Below are 26,648 nucleotides of genomic sequence, written 5' to 3'. Positions count from 1 at the left end.
CATATTTTAAATTTCATGATCATACATTTATACATATATGCTTTTGTGTATCTCAGCTTGAAAAAATACAGACAAAACAATAATCCTTTCTTAACCTATGTCCCTCCTGCTTCTCCTCTATCTCTGTACTTCCCTTTAGAGACAATTTTCCTGAAAAAGAAGTTCACAGTTGGTATCGCTACTTCCCTTTCAGCCAGTTTTCAATTTATCCCAGTTTGATTTCCTCCTCACCTTTCTGGGAAATGGCGCTTGTAATAGTCACCAAGAACTTCTTGGCTGCCAACTCCTTTTAGTCTTTATCTTCCCTAAGTTTGCATCAGAATTTGGAACTGTTGAGCATGCTCATCTTCTTGACACTCCTTTTTCTTAGCTACCAGGATATGCCCTTATGCTTTTCCTCCTACTTCTTGGGTTGCTCTTTCTGTCTCCTTTGTGACTTCTTCCCTTCTGTCCCAAGGTTCCCTTCTAAAATCTCTTTTGAGGACTTCCCTGGTGGTCCTTGGGTTAAGACTTTGCTTTCCAATGCATGGGGTACATGTTTGAGGCCTGATTGGGGAACTAAGATCCCTTGCAGCCAAAAAAAGCAAAACATAAAACAGAAACAATATTGTAACAAATTTAATACAGACTTTAAAAACAGAACATGTAAAAAAAAATCTTAAAAAAAGTTTTAAACTCTCTTCTGGGCTTTCACCCCACTTTTTCTCTAGAATTTTGTTGAAGTCTGTGGTTTTCAATCATCAGTTATTTGTTGATGGCTTCCCATTTAATCCTTAACTCAGTTCTCATTCCTCAGTTTCAGACTGTGGCTTTGACTGCTTCTTGAAAATATCATTTTGAGGACATTTCAATATCACTCTGTCAAAAACTGGCCTCATTATTCATCCTCCTCTCACCTCTTATGTGCATGCTCAGTCGCTCAGTCGTGTCCATGTATGTACCACCCAGCTTAAAGCTTCACCAATGCAGCTAAAGTCTTTTGTATATTCCTACCCTGATTTTATTCTCAGAGTAGGTAATACTATCTAAAATTTGATGACTATGGTTACTATAATATATATGTATACTATTGGTGTATGTCTAGTATGTGTATACCTATGATTTTTTGGGCCATGTCTTGGAACATATGGAATCTTCCCTGGCCAGGGATTGAACCCTCACCCCCCTGTAGTGGAAGGGTGGAGTCTTAACCACTGGACCATCAGGGAAGTACTATATTTTCTATAAGGAAAATATTATGATTAAGACCTGTCTGCTGCTGCTGTTTAGTCGCTAAGTTGTATCCAACTCTTTGCAACCCCATGGAGTGTAGCCTGCCAGACTCCTCTGCCCATGGGATGTCCCAGGCAAGAATACTGGTGTGGATTGCCATTTCTTTCTCCAGAGGATCTTCCTGACCCAGGGATTGAACCCACATCTCCTGCATTAGCAGGCGTATTCTTTAGCCCTGGGGCCACCAGGAAAGCCCATTAAGACTTGTCTTTAACTCCACATTTCACAAATGGTAAAACTCAACTCCGTTTCATTAAAAAAAATTTCCCTTATCTTAAAGCTTTTAATTAATTTTCTCTAGAAATCACTGATCCCTTTGACTGTATAAATGGGTTGTTTTCCAATGTAGAGAGTCATCTTTTGTTAGATACTTAATTATTACCATTGAACATTTGATTTTCCCCCTTTTTATTAAGACGCCACTTAAAGCAAATGTGAAAAAATCGTAAGTATAAACTTGATAAATTTTTGTCTACATATAACCAATTTAACCACTGCCCAGATGAAGAGGTAGGACATTTCTACCTCCCCAGGAAAAGTCCCTTTTCATGTCCCATTCAGTGTCAGCACCGTTTCCCATTGTTGGATCTTTATCATCATTGATTAGTTTTGCCTAGTTTTAAATTTTATATACATGGAATCATATGGTATGCACTCTTTTGTGAAGCTTCTTTTGCTTTACCTTATGTCTGTAATATTTACACCTTGACTGTACATGTAACAGTGGTTCACTCTCTGTCATTGCTGGGCCTTGAGGCATAAGCCGCTTCATGTTGTGCCCTCCCCACATCTCTCCAGTCTCATTTTTTCTCCACCTCCACGCTTACAGCCCTATGTTTCAGCCACTCAGAACTACTTTGGCTCCTAGGCACATTCCTGGTGGTTCGGTGGTTAAGAATCCGACTTCCAATGCAGGGGACATGGGCTCAATCCCTGGTCGGGGAACTAAGATCCCACATGCCACAGAACAGCTAAGCCCGAGTGCCTCACCTAGAGAGTCTGTGTGCTGCAAACCGAAGAGCCCGCACCCTCTGAAGCCTGTGTACCACAACTCAAGGGAAGCTCAAGTACTGTAACTAAGATTCAACTCAGCCAAAAATAAATATTTAAAAAATCCCAGCATTTAAGGGATTATTAAAAAAAAAAAAAAAAAAGAACTACCTTGGCTCTTTAATGTGTCATGCTGTCTACTCTAGACCTTTATACTTATTGCCTTTTCTGTCTGGAACATTCCTGAGGCCTGGCCTACCTCCCTGCCCTGCTTTTGATTGGCTGGATCATGCTCCCGAGTCAGGTCTCAGCTTGGCCATCACTTCCTCTGGGATTCACGTGTGCCCCAGCTACCCAGAGCCCCCTATACATATGTCAGGTGGCCAACTGTATATTATATTGTTAGCTTGTTAACTGTTTGCTTATTAGTTATACTGGAGGCTCTGTGGAGCTGGTCTTGCTTATCTCATTCAAAATGGTATGCCTTGCACCCAAAATAGTATGCACAGCACCTGCCATGGAGGACAGCTACTTTGTGCACAAACTTTCTTGAATCAGTGAAAGAATGAATTCATGAACATTTCTGTAGGAGACATATATTAGTTACCCTTCTAGAATTAATACTAAGATAGATATCTTAGCATAAAACTGTAAAAATTTGATAAACACTTAAAAAAAAATCACCACCACAGATTATTCTTTAACCGGGTTCTCTTCCAGTGGAGCATGGCATTGAGTTGTTTTTCTGTCATGGCAAATGATTTCCATTAAGGATACATGATGAATCATTGTGCAATCATTGCCATTCTAGTTGCCATAGTGATGGAGTTTCATGTATGGGTACCTGAAGGTTTCTTGTTCAGAGAAACACTGCACTGTGTAAATATTTTTTAAAATGAAAAGATACACAGACATTAATATCTTCCTTTGTCAGGCTTGCAATAGATAGATGATTCAACCTTTGGATAGAAATTATTTTCAAACATGTTCAAGCATCTATTTACTTAATTTGGGTGAACATGACTTCCTGAAAATTTAAGTAGTTCTTTACATACTTGCAGAAGGGTTAAGGTTACTGATAAAAATACTTTAAAATGTGAAACACAGATTCACCCTGATGCTGGTTTTAGCTTGACTGAAATCCAGAATGTATTGGACAGATTTTGAAACACATTTCATTAAGGTAAAAAGCTAAGCCTGTAGAGCAACTGCAGGTAGAAGAAATTAAACTTGTGTAATATGCCTTTTTGGCTTGCTAAATGTAGTCTCATTGCCATTGAAGTGACTGATTTGGTAGTGTGATGGAGTAGTAGATAAGAACACAGGTCTGTCTGTCTGCATTGCTCCTAGCTCCTACTTATGAGCTAGTTGATTTTGGGCAACCTCTTTGAGCCTCAGCATTCTCCTTGGCAGAATGGGAGACTAATAGCATATTATCACCTCTTGTGTCTCTGCGTGTGCTCAGTTGCTGAGTCGTGTCCAGCTCTTTGTGACTCCATTGCCTGTAGCCCGCCAGGCTCCTGTGTCCATGGGATTCTTCAGGCAAGAATACTGGAGTGGGTTGCCATGCCCTCCTCCAAGGGATCTTCCTGACCCAGGGATCAAACCTGAGTCTCCTGCATCTCCTGCCTTGACAGGCAGATTCTTTACCATTGTGCTACCTGGGAAGCCCATGTATCTGCTGTGAGGATGAAATGAGGTATTTTGCACGTGGGAAGAACTCAGTGGATGTTGGCAGTTATAGTTCAGTGTACTTTTCTTGTTCTATGAAGCACTGCAAGATAAAAATTTAACAAAATGGGACAGTTTTTTGTAAGTAAATATTAGCTATTTCTCTCATTTAAAAAAAAAAATCTAAATCTAAGGCTTTTTGAGATCCTTGTTTCCAGTGGGTGATGCAGGCAGGACTGGTCGTGCTATAGAAATTGAGTCACTGAGATCAAAAGCCGCTGGTTGGTGCTCATGCCAGTCCTGTGTGTGTGTGTGTGTGTGTGTGTGTGTGTGTGTGTGTGTGTGTGTGTGTGACAGTAATGGTTTCAAGTCAATCCTTTATTAACTTCCCTTTGACCCTGAAGAGATTTCAGACTAACTTAAGGACCTGTGAAATGGTATTTTTGTTATTTACAAGCTTCAAAGACTTCTGAATATTTAAAGAAGGGGAACTCTTTGTCTTTTACTAACTGAAATCTTTCAGTGTCTCAATGTTTTCCTACTTTAAAAACTCTTTATTGCTTTTTTCCCCTTAGAATAAAAATAACATACAGTATTAAATAATGTTGAAAGTGAAGGTCTGCTCTTATCTCTCTTTGCCAGAGAACCACTGTTAACAGTGGATATATTTTCCTCCAGATTGTTTTCAAAGCATGTCCTGACTTCTTCTCATTATTATTTCTCAAGTAATTTTAAGTGGCCTACATTTAAAATGTGGCTATTATAATAATATAATTTTTATTGTGAAATACAAATTAAGAGAACCTCTGTATTTTCAAAGCAGACCTGGAGTTAAATTGGAATGTTTATTAAGTATTCCATCATCATTTGCTCGTATAAGCTTATAAAATGAAATCTCTCTTCCCAGAATTGGTACATGTTTATCTTGTATGATTCATTTGATTAGCTGATATATTAAAGGACAAATATAAATCCAAGCTCATTTTTATTAAATGTGGTAAAGGTGTGGAACAAAGAAAAGGCCACCTAACAGGAAAGGTAAGGTCTCTTTTGCTTTCTGCTTATCATCTGCTGTTGAGGGATTGACATAAGAATAATTTCTTTCATTCCGGAAACTCTGAAAAGTGAGGCCAACAATAATGTGCAAAGAGAAGGTGAATCGTAGATAAAAATGTAAATTTTTACAACCTCTGCTCTAGTAGTCACTGGTGTGTGCATCCATGGTAATAATTTAATGAACTTTTTATTTCTGTTGGAAAAAGTGACATCTCATTTATACACTGGTACATTTACATTGTTGTCAGCAACAGGAAGGGTCACTCACTCAATAGCTGGCAGCTATTGCAAGATGTTTTTTATGTGTTTGTTTTCCTTCACTTTTAGCCCCACCTTTAGGATCTTCCTTTTAACCCATCAATTGCTACTACCTCCAGTAGTGATATTAAATATTTAATGATATATTAAGCACCTGTGCTTCCCAGCTTTGGACAGGGTCCAGGAGGAACCCTGCCCCATGTTGGGCAGTATCTCTGGCTGCTGAAGGAACAGTTGAAGTAGTGGTTTTGGGGGATGAGAGTTCAGGAACAGTAGTCCTTTACCAGCTAGGGTACAGAAGTATTTCAGTAGTTTCACAGTTGGTATGGTGGTACCATCAGGACTGACTCTACATTTGTCTTAACAGCTTTTGTTTCAGAGGATATTGATTACTTCCCATGAGGTATTTTTAAGTACTGTCAGGACAATTTTAATTATTTTTCCCACTAACAGTATTAAAAGGTGCCTAATTCACAAAATGTTTTAAGGGTATGTCACTTGTTTGATGCTTGGAGCTTAGGTAATGGCATTCTATGAACATCTTTACATTTGCATTCAGATTGGAAGCATTTGCTCATTCATTCATTGAACAAATACTTTTTGAGCACCTGCTACACTGCTTTAGTACAAGGGATGCAGCAGAAGACAAAACAAAGTGTCTGCTCTCATGGAGTTTGTATTCTCATGGAGGATTATAAACAAATAACTATACATAATGTCAGGGGGTAGGCACCATGGGGGCTTCCCAGGTGACACTAGAGGTAAAGGACCCCCCTGCCATTGCAGGTTAGACCTAAAAGATGCTGGTTCGATTCCTGGGTTGGGAAGATCCCTTGGAGGAGGAAATGGCAACCCACTCCAGTATTCCTGCCTGGAGAATCTCACGGACAAAGGAGCCTGGCAGGCTATAGTCCATAACGTCGCACGAAGTCAGACATGAGTGAAGTGACTTAGCACACACTCAGGTACTATGAAGAAAAGGAAAGCAGAATGAGGGAGATAAAGGAATGGGGCTGGTGGGGTGGGCAGCTATTTTATGTAGAAGGTTGGAGAAAACTCCAGCAACAAGACAATACCCAAGCTGACATCTGGAAGAAGTAAGCTGTGTGAGTGCTTAGGGTAGAGTGTTCTTGGCAGAAAGGACAGCGAGTTCCAAGTCCCGGGGCTGCAGCATGCTTGGTGTACTCAAGGAACATCAGGGCAGCTACTATGGCTGTAGTGAAGGAGGTGGGAAAAGTAGGAGGAAATGAAGTTGGAGAAGGAAGAGAAGGGTAGGGAGCAGGCAGAGCAGAGCATGTCAGACCTAACAGCCATGGTGAGAATTTTCACTTTAATTCCAACAAAAATGAAAAGTAAAAATGGAAGTGATTTTGAGCAGAGGAAAGATATTATGTGACTTTTTAAACTTATTTTCTTTTTTCTTTAAGATCATTTAAAAAAATATTTAATTTTATTTATTTATTTGGCTGTGCTGGGTCTTAAGTACGGCACACAGGATCTTTAGTTGCAGCTTGTGAACTCTTAGTTGTGGCGTGTGGGATCTAATTCCCTGGTCAGGAATGATCCCAGCCTCCTCCATTGGGAGTGTGGAGTCTTAGCCAGAGACCACCAGTGAAGTCCCTCTTTCATTTTTTTTTTTCTCCCTTTTTTGGCCATGCTGTGTGGCTTGCAGAGTCTTAGTTGAACCGAGGCCCTCAGCTATGAAAGCATGGAGTCCCAATCACCAGACTACCAGGGAATTCCCTATGTAACTTATTTTTGAAAAGACCACTCTGACCGCTGTGTAGAAGATAGAGCAAGGCAAAGGCAGGCAGATGAGTTGAGCAGCTAATATAATCATCCAGCTAAGAGAGGATGGTGGCTTGGACTAGAGTAACGGCAGTGGAGGTAGGGGCAAGGGGTCAAAGCTGGGTATAGTTTAAAGATATACTGACTTACAGATGGAGTCAACAGGGCTTGTTGATGAATTAGAAATGAGATGTGAAAGAAACAGAAGAGTAAAGGATGACCCCAAGTGTAGAGGAAACTAGTGAAGTATTTCCTGACTCCTCAAGCAGAATCAATCTTATTTCTGTATTTCTCTTTAGCACACTGTATTGAAATGATTTATTTATACGTCTGCTTCCCTACTAGACTCTAAGTTTCTCAAGGGCACAACCTGGATCTTAGTGATGAATGATGACATTTTCATTATTCTTAGAGATGAAGGAGAAAGAGGGGATTAGAGGGTAACATGTACTGCAGGAAAATGGAAGGGGCAGGAGGCAGTCAAGTGTAGACTGGTGAGCACCAGCTGGGGAGTCTGGCAGGCTTGGGTTTGAATCGTGGCTCCATCACTTGTAGCTTAGGACAAGTTACATTAACCTCCTTTAGCTTTAGATCATGTAAAATGTGAATATACTAATATTAATAACATCCACTTGATAAGGTTGTTGTGAACTAGAAACTATACTCATCCCACCCCTCTAGGTGGTCACACAGCAAATTCACACTGGCTATTTATTTTACATCTGGTAGTGTGTATGTTTCCATGCTACTCACTCCATTCATCCCACCCTCTTCTTCCCTATTCCCCTGACGGTGTCCATAAGTCTGTTCTCTGTGTCTGCACTTCCATTGCTGCTCTGCAGATAGGCTCATCAGTACCATCTTTCCAGATTCCACGCTGCTGCTACTTAGTCGTGTCCAACTCTGTGCGACCCCATGGACTGCAGCCTGCTGGGTTCCTCTGTCCGTGGGATTCTCTAGGCAAGAGTACTGGAGTGGGTTGCCATGCCCTCCTCCAGGGAATTGTTCCTGACCCAGGGATTGGACCTGGGTCTCCTGCATTGCAGGCAGATTATTTACCACTTTCCAGTATTCTTGCCTTGAAAATTCCATGGACAGAGGAGCCTGGTGGGCTACAGTCTAGGGGGTCGCAAAGAGTCAGAGATGACTGACTGACTGAACACACACATACACACACACACACACACACACACACACACACACACACACACACAGAAAAGATTGTAACTTATCCAATGTTTGTAAATGTCTATCCCATGAGATAAATTATGTCTGCTGCTCACATCTACATCATCAGCACCTGGGATAGCACCTGTCACATTACTGGAACTCAGTAAAGGGAGTGGATAAACTGTAAGCCAGGTACTTTGCATACATTATCTCACTTGTCCTTATGATGCACTTTATAAATGAGGAAAAGAAAGCTTGATGAAGTGAATTGGCCCAAGGTTACATAGCTGGTAAATAACAGATGCATATTTCAGTGAGATCAGTTTGACTGGGCATTTAAAATAGATCACCAGCCCAGGCTGGATGCATGAGACAAGTGCTCGGGCCTGGTGCACTGGGAAGACCCAGAGGGATTGGGTAGAGAGGGAGGTGGGAGGGGGGATCGGGAGGGGGAATACATGTAAATCCATGGCTGATTCATGTCAATGTATGACAAAACCCACTACAATATTGTAAAGTAATTAGCCTCCAACTAATAAAAATAAATGAAAAAAAAAAAAAACCTTATCTGGGGCGTGCTCATTTTTTGATTTGTTTTCCAGTGGAGACTTTTCAGAAACTGCAGAAGGCAAAGGACATTTTGACTAATGAAGCAAGTCGAGCCCGCTATGACCACTGGCGAAGGAGCCAGATGTCAATGTCATTCCAGCAGTGGGAAGCTTTGAGTGACTCGGTGAAAATGGTAGGTTTCTCTCTGGGATGAAGGGAATTTATGAAGCTCGGGCTGCCCTGGATTAGACTCACATAGTAGCTTAAAGGGGCTTCCCTTGTGGCTCAGATGGTAAAGAATCCGCCTGCAGTGTGGGACACCTGGTTTCGACCCCTGGGTTGGGAAGATCCCCTGGAGGAGGGCATGGCAACCCACTCCAGTATTCTTGCCTGGAGAATCCCATGGACAGAGGAGCCTGGCAGGCTACAGGCCATGGGGTCTCAAAGAGTTGACACGACTGAGCAAATAAGCACATACACAGCACAGTAGCTCAAAGTGTCAATGGACAAGAGGAGAGAGAAAACCAAGAAGCTGGTAGAATCTGGATACAATGCAGTACCCACAAAGTCTTGTGAAAGGAAATTCAATACATCATGGTCAGAAGAATCTCTGACTATGCTTTTCAGTCTCTTTGGCTGTTTGTATATGTATACATAGATACGTATACATGTATATGTATATATGTATGCTTCCTGGTACCGTCTGTTAATACATTCTGATAACTGTGCTTCTCAAGTTGCTCATATAACACTTTTGAGTTTTGAACCAATGCAAATTCATATGCTCCATCTTTTTAGTTCATATGAGCCTGCGCTCTTCTCAAAGCTTAATAAAGTCAATAAAAACAGGACCTGATTAATCAAAGAAATCTGTAAATTATTCCTATTATTAATTTTGGTAAAAGAATTATTGGATAGATACAGAGAGACTTTTAAAACCATTCTGTTAATTTCTTCCATGCCATTAAAGAAAATAAATACAAAATAATCTCTATAATTTTTATGTTATATATTTATTTTGTCCTTCCATGGATCATTATAGATTGCAGAGAGAATGTAATTTTAAAGGTTTCTACATTCTTAGGCATGATTTACATGATTTTTTTAATGTGCTTTTTTTCCCCCTACAGGGATATTTTTCTATAACATGAGACTTAAAAATGGGGAAGTTACCTTATAAGGAAGTATTCAGGGACATGTTAGAATAAGTGTATAAAGTGATTCACATCTCTTAAATTCCAGTTCTTCAGGTTATGTTCAGATTCCTTCTTAATAGTTTTTATTTAAATGAGACTTGAGCAAATTGTTTTTTCTCTGATAAATGACCTGTACCAGCAAGGGAGGGTCTTTGAAGTAATGGGGAAGAACAATGCAAAACTCTCAAAGTATATAGTTAAAGCCACTCTACATAACATGTAAATGGTTTTCTTCATTTCATTTTAGAATGCAGTGTATATTCATATGATTTGTTTACGGTTGGTTAATTATTTATGAAGGACTAACCATAGACTGTTGCATATACATACAAAATAACTAGAGAGAATCTTTAAAACGATAGTGACTTAGCTTCACATACTCAAAAATAAGATTTTTCTTCTACATTGTGTATATCTAAAATTCCTTATTAACTCTGACTAAACATTGTTCTGCCACCTCTATATAACCATATTTCTATTCTCTTGAGTATTACACACTGTAATTGCTACTGAATTAGTGACCCTTTCTATTTTAATGCCTTTTGATTTATAGTTCATTTTTCTTGATGATCCACTGAACTGTATTACTTAATTTTAACTGCTAATATCAAGTTAGCTGTGGATTTTTCAAAAACTCTTCTCCAAGTCCCTGTTCTAATTTATATTGCAGATGTCTTTCCATTAAATACTAATGTCCTATCTCCAAACACATTATTTCTGCTTAGAATTTAGTTTAATTATGAACTGTTTGAGGGCTTACAATAATTACATTTCAGATCTTACTGGCTGCATTATTGGTCTTGTCAGCAATGTTGAAATACTATGCTGGGCTAGCGTTTGGTTCGGGATTTATTTTTATTAGTGGTACAAAAATGATGAAATGCCTATCTTTCCATTTTAAATCAGCTGTGATATTTTTCCTTGCACAGTCTTCTTTGTGTGGGCTCAACCATGCTGTTTCTGTATTTCTTCTTCAGTGAACTTTGAAACCCTATACCAAGTTTCATGTGTTTTCTACCTCATTGGATAGACTTTCTTTTTTAAAAAAATTTAATTAATTTATTTATTTTTGGCCGCACTGAGTCTTTGTTGCTGTGTATGGGCTTTCTCTAGTTGTGGAGCACGGGCTTTGGGGCACACGGGCTTCGGTAGTTGAGGCACATGGGCTCAGTAACTGCGGCACTCAGGTTTGGTTGCCATGTAGCGCCTGGGATCTTTCTGGACCAGAAATTGAACTCGTGTCCTCTGCTTTGGCAGGCGGATTCTTGACCACTGCACCACTAGGGAAGTCCCAGACAGACTTTTTGTAACTTCCTTTCATTCCTTTCCATTCTAATTCTCACAGTGTCTTCTGCATGTGAAAACATCACATGCAGAGGTAAGGTTCTCTATAACATTTTAGTTGTCGTTTTTTGTGTGTGTGTGCATTTTTTTGTCCATCCTTTCACACTCACTACTCTAGAGAAATTAATAACAATTGTCATACCTAGTATTGTTCATCATCTATTAGATCACTACCATCGTGTAGATAAATATCATCATTAGGGTGTTTGGACTAGATATACTACATATGCCATTCGGACAATAAAATGGTTATAATTCAGGACTTGAAATTTTAGGTGACATTTATCTAAAACACATTTGCATGTTTTCTTGCCCTAAGGACAAGTCACAATGCACTTTTGCAGCATCAGGCAGGTTCCTATCATGAGAATCTCCTAGAGGGAATTCCTCACACAGCTTCAGGGATGATACGTTTCTGTCATTCAATAGGGATGATACATTTCTATTATTCAATGGTGATGAAACTCTAATTTGTATTTTTTTCCCCATAGCAAGCCCTTGTCACTTAATCAGCTATTGATTTTACTTTTTCCTTTTTAGAAGCTCCTCCTGATAGTTTAATTTGTAAAACTTTTGATAAATCAGTCACCAAAAGGGGGGGGATATATGTGTATGAATGGCTCTTTCATTTTTCTGTACAGTAGAAACTAACAACATTGTAAAGCAACTATACTCCAGTATAAATTAACTAAAAAGGAATTCCATCAGGTCAATAAGTATGTTGGGAATTTAAGTCTAAATATGTAATGTTGGTTTAAAAAAGGGAATACGAACTAAGAACTTCAGTAACTGTGGCCTTCAGATCTTGGAATAACTTGAAAATAGACACCTTTCCAGCTTAAAGAATCTTAGGGAAATCATTACTATCTTGTTAAATGGGTTTACCCCAAGGGATCCCCGATGTGAATAGTTCTTCCTCCAAAATGGCTTGGGGAAAGGGTTACAGCAAAGTCACAGTCAAAATAAAATTCTGAGAAAAACATTCTCATAAGCTGTTTAAAATATCCCATGCTGTATCAGTTACTACAAATGCTTTCAGAGTATTTACTATAGATCAGTCATTAATCCTCACGCCCTCATCTAAGGCAGACTGTAGGCGATTTTATTCTGAGACAGAAGTACTGAGACAGAGAGTCAAGATACTGTATACAGGCCACCTAGCTGACCTGTGGCACATACAGCTCATGTTTTCAGTTCTCTGGGTGCTGAAAGCTTGCATTTCTTACTCTCAGTTTTTCACTGTTTCTCAATATCCTTTGCTCTCCACAGACAAAGCCACTGGTCAGCCTCCTCTATCCCTTGCACATGCAAAAAACCCAAGAAACTAGGCAAACAAAACAATAACAACAGACCCAAACCGACAAAACTTAAACTAGATTATATTTTACATGAGCTGAAGCCATTGCCTCTTTTTAAAATTAACAATTTTATTTTGAAATAAAACCTACAGAAAAATGCTCAACACCTGCATTTATAATTTAGCAAACAGTTGTGAAGTGTATACTCATAACCACTCCTCTCCCCAACACACATATTACTGGTACCCAGAAGCTCCCTCCTTAATATATTTTGGCAATCATAACTCCATCTAATTTTTATTTTGTTAATTTTTTTATTTTTTGCCACACCCTTTGGCATGCCATATCTTAATTCCCTGATCTGGGATCAAATTTGTGTCTCCTGCAATGGAAGTGTGAAGTCTTAACCACTGCACCACTGGGGAAGTCCTTCATTAAAATTTTAAAACCTAGTTGTACATATATATACACTTGTCAGAGAAAATTTAGAAGACACCAAAATATAAAAAGAAAAAAAAAAAGACTTTATAATGCTGCCATGCAAAGATAACCCCATTAATATTCTGATGCATTTCCTTCCAGTGTTTTCTGCCCATCATTTGTTAGTGTGAGAGCCGGTTACATTGAATGATGACGTTGCTTTACGGGGTCTTTCTTTGGGGAAGAGGAATTAGAATGATGCTCCTTTGCAGTTGAGGAGAGACAGGTTGAATGTGGGAAGAAGTGAGTTCTCTGGTTGGATCAAGGCAGAAGGCTTGAATATCCTTATGGTTTTAGGGTGTGCACAAGGCTATATTGCCCTCTAGTATGTATATTTTATGTATGTGTATCTACATATATACTTATTTATCTATGTTTGAATGTATCTTTGTATCTTTTAATTTAGTTGAGATCATCTGTTTGTCATCATGTGCGTGCTCAGTCACTTCAGTCGTGTCTGACTCTTTGAGGCCCCATGGACTGTAACCCACCAGGCTCCTCTGTCCATGAGATTCTCCAGCAAGAATACTGGAGTATGTTGCCATGCCCTTTTCCCAGGATCTTCCTGCCCAAGGATTGAACCTGTGCCTCCTAAGTCTCCTGCATTGGCAGGCGGGTTCTTTACTACTAGTGTCACCTAGGAAGCCCATTTGTGATCATGTTGGCTGCTATTCATAAACACCATGTTATTAACATTTCTAAATTCTCTTTAAAAATGATGATGAACAGGTTTATTTAAGATTCCAAGGAAGCATTTTACCACTTTGTACTTTCCCTTTTTTCTGATGAGGTGCTTCTCCTGGTTCCTGTCTATGTGGTCAGTGTTAGTGCTCCTGAGACAAGTGGTCAGAAATTATGGTATCACTCTCAGCTCTATAAGATGCTGATGATCCCTGCTCCTTCCGCACCCCATCCCCCTCACGTTGCTTGGGTGAGCAAACATGGCCAAGTCCATGTGTAATGGGCCACCGCCTCCCTATGTTGCTTTGTTCAAACTGGCAAATAAACTGGTGCTCTGGGAAGGAGTTGGCAACTGCAGTATTTTGAGAGAGTTCAGACTTCAGGGCACTGCAGATGAAAAGCCTGATGTCCCTTGCATCATGGGGTGTGTCTGTAGCAGAGGCAGTGGCCCCTTCTGTGATTTTTGGCACAATTTTTAAATGTCACAACTTCTGAGTTTATTCACTAAGCCTTGGACTTCAGAAAATCAATGTTTTTGTTTTTGCTTTGTGCTCTTGCTTTGCTTTTATTCTTTTTTTAGCACAGGAAAACACTATCCTTGTTATTAGGAAAATAATTTCTTCTGCGGTTTTAATTTGTCCCAATACATGGCTTATGGGTTTTTCTTGGGTTTCTGAATAACAGAGGTTACTGTTCAGTAGTGCTTTAGGAACAGCGTCCCACAGTATCAGATGAGATTTCAAGAAATAATTATGTTTATTATTTTGGCTTATGCCACAGCTAATTATTCTACTTGAATATTCTTGATAACGCAAACTCTCTCTCTTTCTTACTCTGTATTCATCTGTTCTTCCTTTTTTATCTACTCATCCATCCAGTTTTAAACATCTTAGTAGGAAATACAGAGAGTTCCCTGGAAGTCCCAGGGTTAGGACAGGGCACTTTCACTGCCACAGTCCAGGTTCAATCCCTGGCCAAGGAAATAAGATCTCACAAGCCATGAAGCTTGGCCAAAAAAAAAAAAAAAAAAAAAAAAGAAGGAAATACATATATAGGACATATGTGAAAAGGGTCCAAAAGCAGGCATGGGTGAAAGTAATTGTCTCTTACCTTTGCCCCATTTTGAAGATCCATTTTTCACTTTTTCCTACTCCTGACATCACCATCAGTAGCCAGAGCTAGGTTGGAAAAATTACACAGTTAAATTATTTGTCAAAGGACCACTACCAAGTATATTGGACACCATTCTAGGATATCGGGTTTCTCGGGAGAGTTTTCAAGTGTTTTGAATCTTGTGTTTGTCTAAAAATATAAAAGTTTTACCAGAAGTCAGTGGGGGAATGCCCAATACTTGATTTATGGTCCCTGATTTTTTAAAACTGTAACTTAGAAAATAATAAAACACTTTTGTTTTTTTAAAAACAAACTAGTACAATAGGATATGTAATAAAAAGTGAGTCCATCTTTATTTCATACCTCAGTTTTACTTCCCTCTCCCAGAAAGCCACCATTGTAGTTTCTTGTGTTTTCTTTCAGAAACCTTCCATAATGTATACAGGCACATTCATAAAAAGTCTCCAGAATAATTCTGTTAATGAATGGGAGGAAAGTGAAGTCAGTCAGTCATGTTCAACTCTTTGTGACCCCATGGACTGTAGCCCTACCAGGCTCCTCTGTCCATGGGATTTTCCAGGCAAGAATACTAGAGTAGGTTGCCATTTCCTTCTCCAGGAGATCTTCCCAACCCAGGGATTGAACCTGGGTCTCCCTCATTGTAGGCAGACGCTTTACCGTCTGAGCCACCAGAGAAGTCCATAGTATCATTAAGAAAAACCAAATGGAAAGATATTTTAAAAGTTCTCGTTATTTGATGGTAACTGGACTTGAAGTGAATTCACTTAAAATTAGGACAGCTATTTCACAATAAATATTGACTAAGTTCATGCTTTGTGCCATGAGTTTTCTTAAAGAAAACTCCTGCAAAACATGTATGCAGGTCAAGAAGCAACAGTTAGAACCAGACCTGGCACAACAGAACAGTTCAAAATTGGGAAAGGAGGATGTCAAAGCTGTATGGGAAAGGAGGACGTCAAAGCTGTATTTGCCACCCAGCTTATTTAACTTATATGCAGAGTACATATTATGAAATGCCTGCTGGATGAAGCACAAACTGGAATCAAGATTGCAGGGAGAAATGTCAATAACCTCAGATATGCAGATGATACCACCCTTATGGCAGAAAGTGAAGAGGAACTCAAGAGCTTCTTGATGAAGGAGAAAGAGGAGAGTCAAAAAGCTGACTTAAAACTCAACATTCAAAAAAACTAAGATCATGGCATCCAGTCCCATCACCTTATGGCAAATAGATGGTGAAACAATGGAAACAGTGACAGACTTAATTTTCTTGGGCTCCAAAATCACTGCAGATGGTAACAGCAGCCATGAAATTAAAAGATGCTTGCTTCTTGGAAGAAAAGCTATGATAAACCTAGACAGCATATTAAAAAGCAGAGACATTACTTTGCCAACAAAGGTCCATAGGGTCAAACCAATGGTTTTTCCAGTAGTCATGTATGAATGTGAGAGTTGGACTATAAAGAAAGTTGAGCACTGAAGAATTGATGCTTTTGAACTGTGGTGTTGGAGAGGACTCTTGAGAGTACCTTGGACTGCAAGGAGATCCAACCAGTCAATCCTAAAGGAAATCAACCCTTTCCAATTTTCATTGGAAGGACTGATACTGAAGATTCAATACTTTGGTCACTGATGTGAAGACCTGACTCATTAGAAAAGACCCTGATGCTGGGAAAGATTGAAGGCAGGAGGAGGAGGAGGGGACAACAGAGGATGAGGTGGTTGGATGGCATCACTGATTCAATGGAAATGAGTTCGAGCAAGCTCCAGGAGATGGAGAAGGACAGAGAAACCTGGCGTGCTACAGTCCATGGGGTCACAAAAAGTTGGACACGACTGAATGACTGAACAACAACTGCTTGTGCCATGAGTTTTCTTAAAGAGAAGATGTCTAATCCAGAATTCTAATATTTGCCAGCTCTGCATTGAGCATGGCTGGAAGGAAGGTCACAATAGTAGTAGGTTTAATCTCTGGCATGGCTCAAGGTACACAGTGCAGCTGTTTGTTTTTTGATAGTAAAATACACATAAAACCTACCATTTAACCATTTTAAAGTGTCTGTTTCAGTGGCACTAAGTGCATTCCCAGTGTTGTTCACCCATCATCACTATCTAGTTTGAGAACTTTTTCATCACCCCAAAAGGAAATCCCTGTCCTTGTTAGCAGTCACTTCCTATTCCCCTCTCAACCAGCATCTGGTAACCACTAATCTGCTTTCTATCTGTATGAATTTGTCTATTCTGGAATTATACAAAATGTGGCTTTTTATGTTTGACTTCTTTTACTAAGCATAATATTTATAAGGTTTATCCACATTGTAGTACTTTCTTCCTTTCTTATGGTCAAATAGTATTTCACTGCATGGATATGCCACATTTTTGTTTATCTAATGAATTGATGGACATTTGGATTATTTTCATGACTGCTATGAATATTTGTGTGTAAGTTTTTCTTTGAACACCTATTTTCAATTCTTTGTATCTAGGAACTGAATTGCTGGGACATATGGTAATTTTATGGCTAATTTTCTGGGAAAACATCATTCTTTTAATTTCTCTGATGCTGGTCCCTCTCCTTTATACTAGGATATGAATTTCTTCTCATATTCTTAGTTTTCCAAATCAGTGAGGATTAATTGATTAATATCTGAATTAGTTGATTAACATCTGGCTAATAGTCAAGTCTAACATTTTGTTAATCAGTACTATAATAGTAGGTTACCACAATATTGAACACATATTTTTGAACACATTGAACACAATAATTGTTACCACATATTGAACTTTAAATATAGAAACTATATAATATGGATTTTATATTATACATCTGCTTTCAATTAATATAGTCAATGCACTGGGCTGTCAGAGGAAAAAAAGATCTGATGTTGGAAGAATCTGACCAGACTCATACTGACAAAGTTGAAAATGAGGAACAGGATGAGCAAAAAGAGATAAAGAAAGAGGAGTTTGGTTCAACCACAGAGAAAATGGAGCAGAAAGAATCCAAATCTGTGGAGAAGTCATTCTCCCCACAAAATCCGGATTCTCCAGGTAAGTCATGTCATGTAGTTTGTAGAACAGAGAAGGTCTCAAATTAAAAGACCATTTTATAGCATATGTATTCTCAACTTTTCCAATTACATAATAGTACCAACTATTAAGTTTGTTTTGGCACCTTGAAAGATACTTACCATCGACACAGAAACTAGATATATTCCTTAACACATTCCTTGCAAGCGAAAACTTGAGACTTTTCTGGGATCATCTTCTGCTTTACTGAAACAACTCTAGCTAGCATGTGTTGGGTATATATGTATATATTTATTTGTTTTTAAACTTGTTTTTGGATTTTTTGATGTGGGACCATTTTTAAACTCTCAATTGAATTTATTACAATATTGCTTCTGTTCTATGTTTTGGTTTTGTGGCCTTGAGGCACGTGGGATCTTAGCTCCCCAACCAGGGACTGAACCCACACCCCCTGCATTGGAAGGCAAAGTCTTAACCACTGGACCACCAGGGAAGTCGCTGTGTTGGGTATTTACTGTGTGCAGTTATTTACATATATTACTTAAAATCTATTATATTATTTAATATTAATTTTACATGAATTAATTTATTTAATCCTCACTACAAGTATTATTCTCATTTTACAGATGAGAAAACTGAAGCGTCGGGAGGCTGAATAATTTTCTCAAGGTTATCCAGCTTGTATGTGGCAGGGAAGGGGTCTGAGATGAGACAGTTTGACTGCAGAGTCTGCATTCTAAGGCACTGCACTATCCTCAGAAGATACATTATCTGTAGGTAGCTCTGTAGACATCTGACCCATGTATAGGTCTACTGAAGCAGGGTATTACAGAGGTTAAACTCTTGGCTCCTAAGCTAACCCACCTGGATTGACATTCTGTGTTAAGTTGCTTCAGTTGTTGTCCAACTTTTTGTGACCCTATGGACTGTAGCCCTGTAGCCGCCTCTGTCCAGGGGAGTCTCCAGGCAAGAATACTGGGGTGGGTTGCCATGCCCCCCTCCAGGGGATCTTCCCAACCCAGGGATCAAACCCAGGTCTCCTGCACTGCAGGCAGATTCTTTACTGCCTGAGCCACCAGGGAAGCCCCTAACAATCCAGACACACATGAAGGAGCTCAAGCAGCAAGGGCGGAGTTGGGTGCCAGGTGGTGGTCCAGAGGCCCAGAGCCACGCATGCATCCAGAGGCCCAAATCCTTGGGAATAGACACCAAAGGAGGCCATGTCAGCTCACTTTCTAGCTCTACCATTTATTATTTATATTACTTGGAATCAAGATTGCCGGGAGAAATATCAATAACCTCAGATATGCAGATGACACCACTCTTATGGCAGAAAGTGAAGAATAACTAAAGAGCCTCTTGATGAAAATGAAAGAGGAAAGTGAAAAAGCTGGCTTAAAGCTCAACATTCAGAAAACCAAGATATGGCATCCGGTCCCATCACTTCATGGCAAATAGATGGGGAAACAGTGGAAACAGTGGCTGACTTTATTTTTCTGGGCTCCAAAATCACTCCAGATGGTGATTGCAGCCATGGGATTAAAAGATGCTTACTCCTTGGAAGGAAAATTCCAAGCATGTTAGACAGCATGTTAAAAAGCAGAGACATTACTTTGCCAACAAAGGTCCGTCAAGTCAAGGCTATGGTTTTTCCAGTGGTCATGTATGGATGAGAGTTGGACTATAAAGAAAGCTGAGCACCAAAGAATCTATACTTTTGAACTGTGTTGTTGGAGAAGACTCTTGAGAGTCCCCTGGATTGCAAGGAAATCCAACCAGTTCATCCTAAAGGAGATCAGTCCTGGGTGTTCATTGGAAGGACTGATGTGAAGCTGAAACTCCAGTACTTTGGCCACCTGATGCAAAGAGCTGACTCATTTGAAAAGACCCTGATGCTGGGAAGGATTGAGGGCAGGAGGAGGAGATGATAGAGGATGAGATGTTGGATGGCATCACCGACTCAATGGACATGGGTCTGGATGGACTCTGGGAGTTGGTGATCGACAGGGAGGCCTGGCGTGCTGCGGTTCATAGGGTCACAAAGAGTCGGACATGACTGAGCGACTGCAGTGAAGTGAAATGAAAGTTATGTACTCCTTCACACTTTAGTTTCCTCATCTACAAAACAGAGATCTAAGTGGTACCTTCTTATAAAGTAACCAAGAGGATCAAATGAGGTGATTCATGGAAAATGCTTAGGGCAGTGATTTGCCTATAGCAGGCTCTGGGCAATTATTAGCTATGCTTATCAATTCTTTGTATATCTGGCCATCCCACTGTATTTATCTTGTACAGGTGTGTTATGTATCCACACTCTTAACTATCCACAACACCCTAGTAGAATTTAGCTTTTAAGTACAATATTGCTTCTGTTTTATGCTTTGGATTTTTGGCCACCAAGGATCGAACCCACACCCTCTGCATCAGAAGGCAAAGTCTTAGTCACTGGACTGCCAGGGAAGTCCCTAGCCTATAAGTAGAAGTTTCCTGAATGTCCTCAAACACTTCTTATAAAAAAGAAGGTAATTAGATAGGTTGTGGTGAACTATAGTCTTTCTAGAAATAGTCACTTCTAAACTCTTTGGTGAGAATTTTTACATGCTAATTTCTTATTGGTAATGAAGATTCTTGGTGCTTCATTCAGGTGCCTCTGCTGGTTTTCCAAGAGATCCTTTTGTAGAGCCAGCAGTCGATTGCATCAGCCTCATAACTGGCAATGGTTATAATATAACAAATGGATCAAAGCAGAAGGCCAGATGTCCCAAGAAGTGTTTCAGGGAAACATACACATATAAACACACACCCACCCACCACAGTTTGCATGTACAGGCAAACACGTGACTGCTTCCCCATTTATCCTTGGAATGTTCCCGATCTGTGCTTCCTGAATTTCTAGGCCCTCCCTGTGACTTTTTGTTTCAGATTCAGGCCTGTTCTGAGTTCACCAGAATTGAGGGGGTTGATCATGTCAGAGCCTCACACTGAGGTCACACTTAAATCCCTTTCATAAGATTCTATAAAATTTTCTCTTTCTTTTAAAAAAGTTATTTAGATATTTAAAAGCCTCAAAGTAATATGAGCTTATCATTGAAAATTTGGAGAATCAGGACATCCCTGGTGGTCTAATGGTTAAGACTCCCCACTTCCATGGGGCAGGTGGCTCAGGTCTGATCCCTGGTTTGGGAATTAAGGTCCCACATCTTGAGCAGTGCAGCCAAAAAATAAAAAATTTTTTAAAAATTCAAAGAATCATACATAGACAATAACTTAGTGTCTACCCTAGTGTCTCATTGTTTTCTGAAGTAAACAGTGCAGATGCCAAGGTGTGTCCCCTTCTACACTGGTTCTCTATGTTAACAAAGGCATGCATAAGCATATGTTTGTTTGTGAGGGTTATAGTGTCACATTCCTCTCTGTTACACAGTAACTAAGAGTACAGACTCTGTAAACAGAGTCTGGCTTTTTCCACTGCCGAGTTGTGTGACCTTGGGCAAGCAAATTAACCTCTCTGTATTTATATCTTCTTATCTCTCTATAATGGTTAAAATATCAGTGTCTACCTTATAAGGTCTTTTTGAGAAATAAATAACATATGTAAACTATTTAGACCTGGTACATGGCCAGTGCTTTTTTAGTGTTAGCTTTTATTACTATGGGGTTTCTCCTTAGACCCTTATATTTAGAATGAACTCATTGGTTTTAACAACTGATACATATTCCATAGTGTAGCTATATTGTAATTGACTCTGAACAAGTTGTGATGCCAGTTTTGATACCCTCACGTCATGAAGTATATTATACTGTGGTTAAGGAAGGAAGTGAAGCGGGTGAGAGGGGGAGAGGATCACTGTTCTGAAAGCTACTACTGAAGAATAAGAATTAGGAAATTTTGCTGAAGGCTGAATATACCAGGATTTTCTTAACGTTATTTAAGAGATTATTGGCTGTTCTCAGTAGTGCCTTAAAGTTGGGTTTTCATATGCCAAAGTAAAGTTGCATGCCTATTTATAATTTCATTTGACTGCAATGAACATTTTTATAATGTCAGCATTTAAGAAATATTATTCATGTCAGCTTTACTAAGCCCCTAGTGGCTTCCCACATAACTTTTCAGCATTTTTGTTGATTTCCTCAAGCAGCGCTTGGTATTTACTTTGAAGTTTGCCTTTTGATGCCTCTTCTGTGATAAACATCCATCAGATAGCCCCCATCATTTCCGATTCTTCATTGCAACCAGGAAAAAAAGGAGCACAGCATCTGAAAACCCACATGCGAGACAGTCTAACTTTTACTTTATTTTCATTTAAATATGCAATAAATGTGCCTTCTGATAAATACAGTTCTAGAATCAAATAGTATTGCATAACATCCTGGAGTAAAAAAAAAAAACAAATCAAACATAGCAGATGCTGTTGATGCGCCAACATATCCTCTGGGCATCTGCCTTCCCAGGCATTGCCAACCATACGGCTCCCACCAGAGGGCTTTCACTGGCAGTGAATCTGGTTTGGCAGCAAGTGAGCGGACAGTTAAGTGCCAGGGAGTAAATACCCTGTGGATGTAGCCATCACATAATGAATGTGAGTGGGAGGATAAGTTCTCCAACACCTTCATCCCTCAAGTGGAACAACTCTTTTTATTTAATTTCTTTTAATATTGTCTCCCAGGGCTCCCCAGGGGATCAAACCCTAGTTGTCCAGAGTAGTAACTTCCTGAAAATGTACCTTTTATAGACTTGGCTCCTTTCCCTACTTCCCTACCAGGGTCTCTTGGGATCACCTCTCATATTAGCCACTTGCATTCAAATTCTTGTCTGGGGTCTATTTCTAGGTTAACCCAAGTGTGAAAACATATTTTTTAAACTCCAAAAATAACACATATTTGTGTAGAAACGTGAGGAAAATACGGTCAAGCGAAAGAAACAAAATACAATAACTTGTAGTCTTACCACTTAGGGAAATATTTATTATTGCTACTTTGGTATATTTTTAAGATATGTTAGTATGCCTAAAATGAAAAGGATATCACTGAACATATTTTGTGTGTGTGTTTCAATTACAGGTTGTTGGAAACAATTTTCTTTTTGCCTTTTTCCCCAAATGGAAATTCTTCAGGTTTTTTCTCTGATAATTCTAAAGAAAGTACAGATCCTATTTTCCTGGGATAATCATTGTCAATATTCTGTGTATATTTTTCCTGCTAGATATTTAGATAATATTTTAAATATTAGTGGAACTATGTATTATTTATTATTCTGTATTTTATGTATTATTCTGTAACCTATTTCTTATTGGCAATATTTTAAACATAGAAAATAATACAAAGCATACTTGTTCATTGTAGAAAAATAAGAAAATACAGATGAACAGAAAAAGAGTATAAAGAATGAAAATCTTATGTATTCCAAGTCTTCAGTAATAGCTACTATCAACATTTAGGAGTAATTCATTGTAGACTTAAAAAAACTTTTATATAAATACCCATGTAAATAATGAATTTATGAATGAGATCATGCTGTCTAAATTATTTCCTAACTACTAGTTACTTAGTAATATATTATGAACATTTTTCTATAATGATAAATATTAAAAAATTGTTAATGACTATATCAAAGCCTTTTAACCATTTTCCTGTTATTGAAGATTTAGACTGTTTCTTTGAAACATTTATAAATGGTATCACGATAAACACCCTTATAGTTAAACCCTTGGGCACATCATGATTATTTCATTAAGATAAATTTCTAGAAGTAGAATGATTGGTTTCAAGGTTTATATATTTCAATGAGTTTGATAAATATTGCCAAATTACCTGCTAGAAGAATTTTGCCAATTTACCCTTCCTCTAGTAGAGAATGAACATGACCTTTTTTCTAGTTTTCAACAGTGTTGTTTATTAGAATAAAAAAAAATCTTACTATTATAGAATAAATTATTTGTATTTCCAGGGATTCTTTCCATTGACCTTTTACTTTTGGCAGCTGTTTAAAAGTAGTTTCCAATTTCTTTGCAGATGAATTATCAAAATTCCTACCACTGGAAGCATCTTTAAATATCCTTTTATTCTTAAGCATTTAAACATGTGAAGTCCTCTCATCCATATAAACCAATTCCTGTTCATAAGGATTCAAAAGTCTGCTTATCCATTTATGTAAGATACTAAAAACTGACACCAATGACTTACCCTTATATTTCATTTATTGCTATGAAATCTTATGAACAAGCTGTTTTACTATGATAAGCTTGACTTTTCCTACCTTTGATTTAAAAATATCCCCTTCTCTCTTCTACAGGTTTTGCAGATGTGAACTGTTGGCACCTTCGTTTCCGCTGGTCTGGGGATGCTCCTTCAGAACTCCTGAGGAAATTCAGAAACTATGAAATATGAAATATTCCTGTTCATAGAGGAGAGAGAAAAAGAAAGAAAAAGAGAGAGAGAGAGAGAGAGAGAGAGAAGAGAGAGAGCATTTCTTGTGCTGCCAACATGCAGTCTTTCTTCAGATCTTAAAAATGTCATATTTGTGAATTGCTGAGTACCAAATCATTCCTCCATCCTTGAACCCATTCTCTCAATGTGTTTTTTAAATGAGAAAATTTTCAGACTAGTTTCTTTCAATATTGAAGTAAATTAAGGCCCTTAGATCCAGAATAGATTGTATTATGTGTATTTTCCCGTTAATGTTATTTATAGAGATCTATTAAAAAATCAATCCCTGTAGTTAAATATTTCATTGATGTACCACGATCTTTATTAGTGCTGGATATACAAGAAATGTTTTGTGACTCTGAACTTAAAGTGAAATGTGAAATTATTTGTGTAAATTGAATGAAATAAATAATCTTTCCAAAGTTCATAATGAATTTTATATTTAAAAAATTTATTTATTTGGCTGGATCAGGCCTTATCCCTTGGAGAAGGGAATGGCAACTCACTCCAATATTCTTGGCTGGAGAACTCCATGGGCAGAGGAACCTGGCAGGCTACAGTCCATGGGGTTGCAGCGTTGGACATGACTGAAGTGACTGATCACGCACATACACTGGGCCTTAGTTGCATCATGAGTGATCTTTTGTTGCAGCACTCAGATTCTCTAGTTGCAGCAGACGGCCTTTCTAGTTGTGGTGCTTGGGCTTAGTTACTCTGAGGCATATGGGATCTTAGTTCCCTGACCAGAGATCGAACCTGCCTCCCCTGCATTGTAAGGCTGATCCTTAATCACCTGAACCACCAGGCAAGTCCCCATAATGAATTTATAATTCAGTTGTATTTTGAAAATAATTTGAATAAGTATTTCTACTTCAATTTTAATAATTATAAATTTAAAACATTATTCATTTGAGAAAATGTTTTTACAAGATTTCTTTTATTATATAGCAGGTGATGCATTTATAAGCTATATTCTAACTATGAAAATGGACCTGTGAGGTAATATGTCCTTTTTAGGTTGGAATTACTAGGTTTATCATGTGTGTAGTTGATGGTCAGTTTTTAGTGTGGAAATAAGTGAGTGAAAAATTAAGAATAAAAATGATTTTAGAGCAGGAGTTCTTTGTTCAAAGCAGAATTTTCACTGTTCTATAGCAAAGTGAAAAAAATAAAAATGTAGGAAGGTTTTTTTTAAAGCAAAATAATTCAGAAATTATGTCTTTCCTTTGTGATTTAAAATGTGCTTTCCTTTTATGAAATAGTGTCATAATAGATTGTATTGGTTTGTTGGGATGCCATAACAAAATACCACAGACTGCGTGGCTTAAACAATATTTCTCAGGGTTCTGGAGGTTAGAAGTCCAAGATCAAGGTGTATGCACATTTGGTTTTTTTTGAGGCCTCTCTCCTTGCCTAGCAGATGGCTGCTTTATCCTCACAAAGGCCTTTCTTCTTATAAACATTAGTCATATTTGATTAGGACCCCATATTCGAAAGGATGCCTAAATGCATCCTTTAACTTATCCCTTTAAAGAGCTCATCTCCAAATAAGGTTACATTCTGAGCTACTGGGAGTTGGGACTTCAATAAATGAATTTTAAGGGAACATAATTCAGTACCTAACATAGATGAAAACTTTTTTTTTAAACAAATACAACCCTGTATTGGTTCCCTTAATATTATTTGAAGTTTTGTTGTTTTGTCAAATCCAAAAATCAGGGCCAGCCATTTAAATAATTATTTCTATCAACATTTTACCACTTCAGTAAAATGTGATTTGGCATTGTTATCATATCTACAAAGTTTATTTCAAAAAGAGAAAGTAAATTCAAAAGAGGTTGCGTGTTAAATTAATAAAATGAGCTTTTGGACTATAGTTGCCTGTCATAATGCCTGCCTGGCCCAAGTAGGCACTAGAATAAATACCAGATGGAATAACTGAATTTTTGAATCTAAAGAATCAGGGTTTTAATTTTTTCCTCTTTTTTTCACCTAGACTGTCTGATTCACAGCACTGATGACTTTTAATGACTTGTGGAGGGGAAAAACATTCTCACTTCCCCAGTCTGCTCTGCTTTTGTCACAGACTTATTTCCCAACTGTTGATAAGACTGAGCATTAGCTCTTGTTTACTTTCCTCTCCTATGATGTTTGAAGCCTCTAAATAAGAAATAGCCTCTAAAAAAATAGTGCCACTTGAATAGGGATTTCAGATAGGTCAGCCTTGTGCTAAGCACTTTATTTACTTGATTCCATCTAACTTAGTAGATCTTTCACATTAAAACAGTTAAGAACTCTCCTCAAC

At 38.4% G+C, this 26,648-nt stretch overlaps 1 protein-coding gene across 2 annotated transcripts in view; it reads left to right on the top strand.

Annotated features, from left to right (window-relative positions):
- DNAJC12 (DnaJ heat shock protein family (Hsp40) member C12) overlaps positions 1-24,777 on the top strand; it is a 41,286-nt gene extending 16,509 nt beyond the window's left edge. For both annotated transcript variants that reach the window (XM_020906143.2, XM_070470727.1), the window contains exons 4-6: positions 8,808-8,947; positions 17,734-17,938; positions 24,210-24,777. In XM_020906143.2, coding sequence (XP_020761802.2) covers positions 8,808-8,947; positions 17,734-17,938; positions 24,210-24,304 — 440 coding nt within the window. In that variant the 3' untranslated portion in view covers positions 24,305-24,777. The remainder of the gene's footprint in view (positions 1-8,807; positions 8,948-17,733; positions 17,939-24,209) is intronic.
- The last annotated feature ends 1,871 nt before the right edge of the window (positions 24,778-26,648 follow it).

The sequence above is a fragment of the Odocoileus virginianus genome, chromosome 7, assembly GCF_023699985.2.
Source record: "Odocoileus virginianus isolate 20LAN1187 ecotype Illinois chromosome 7, Ovbor_1.2, whole genome shotgun sequence".
Classification (NCBI taxonomy): domain Eukaryota; kingdom Metazoa; phylum Chordata; class Mammalia; order Artiodactyla; family Cervidae; genus Odocoileus; species Odocoileus virginianus.
The sequence above is the reverse complement of the archived record's forward strand: the minus strand, read 5'-3'. Positions and strand labels throughout refer to the sequence as shown.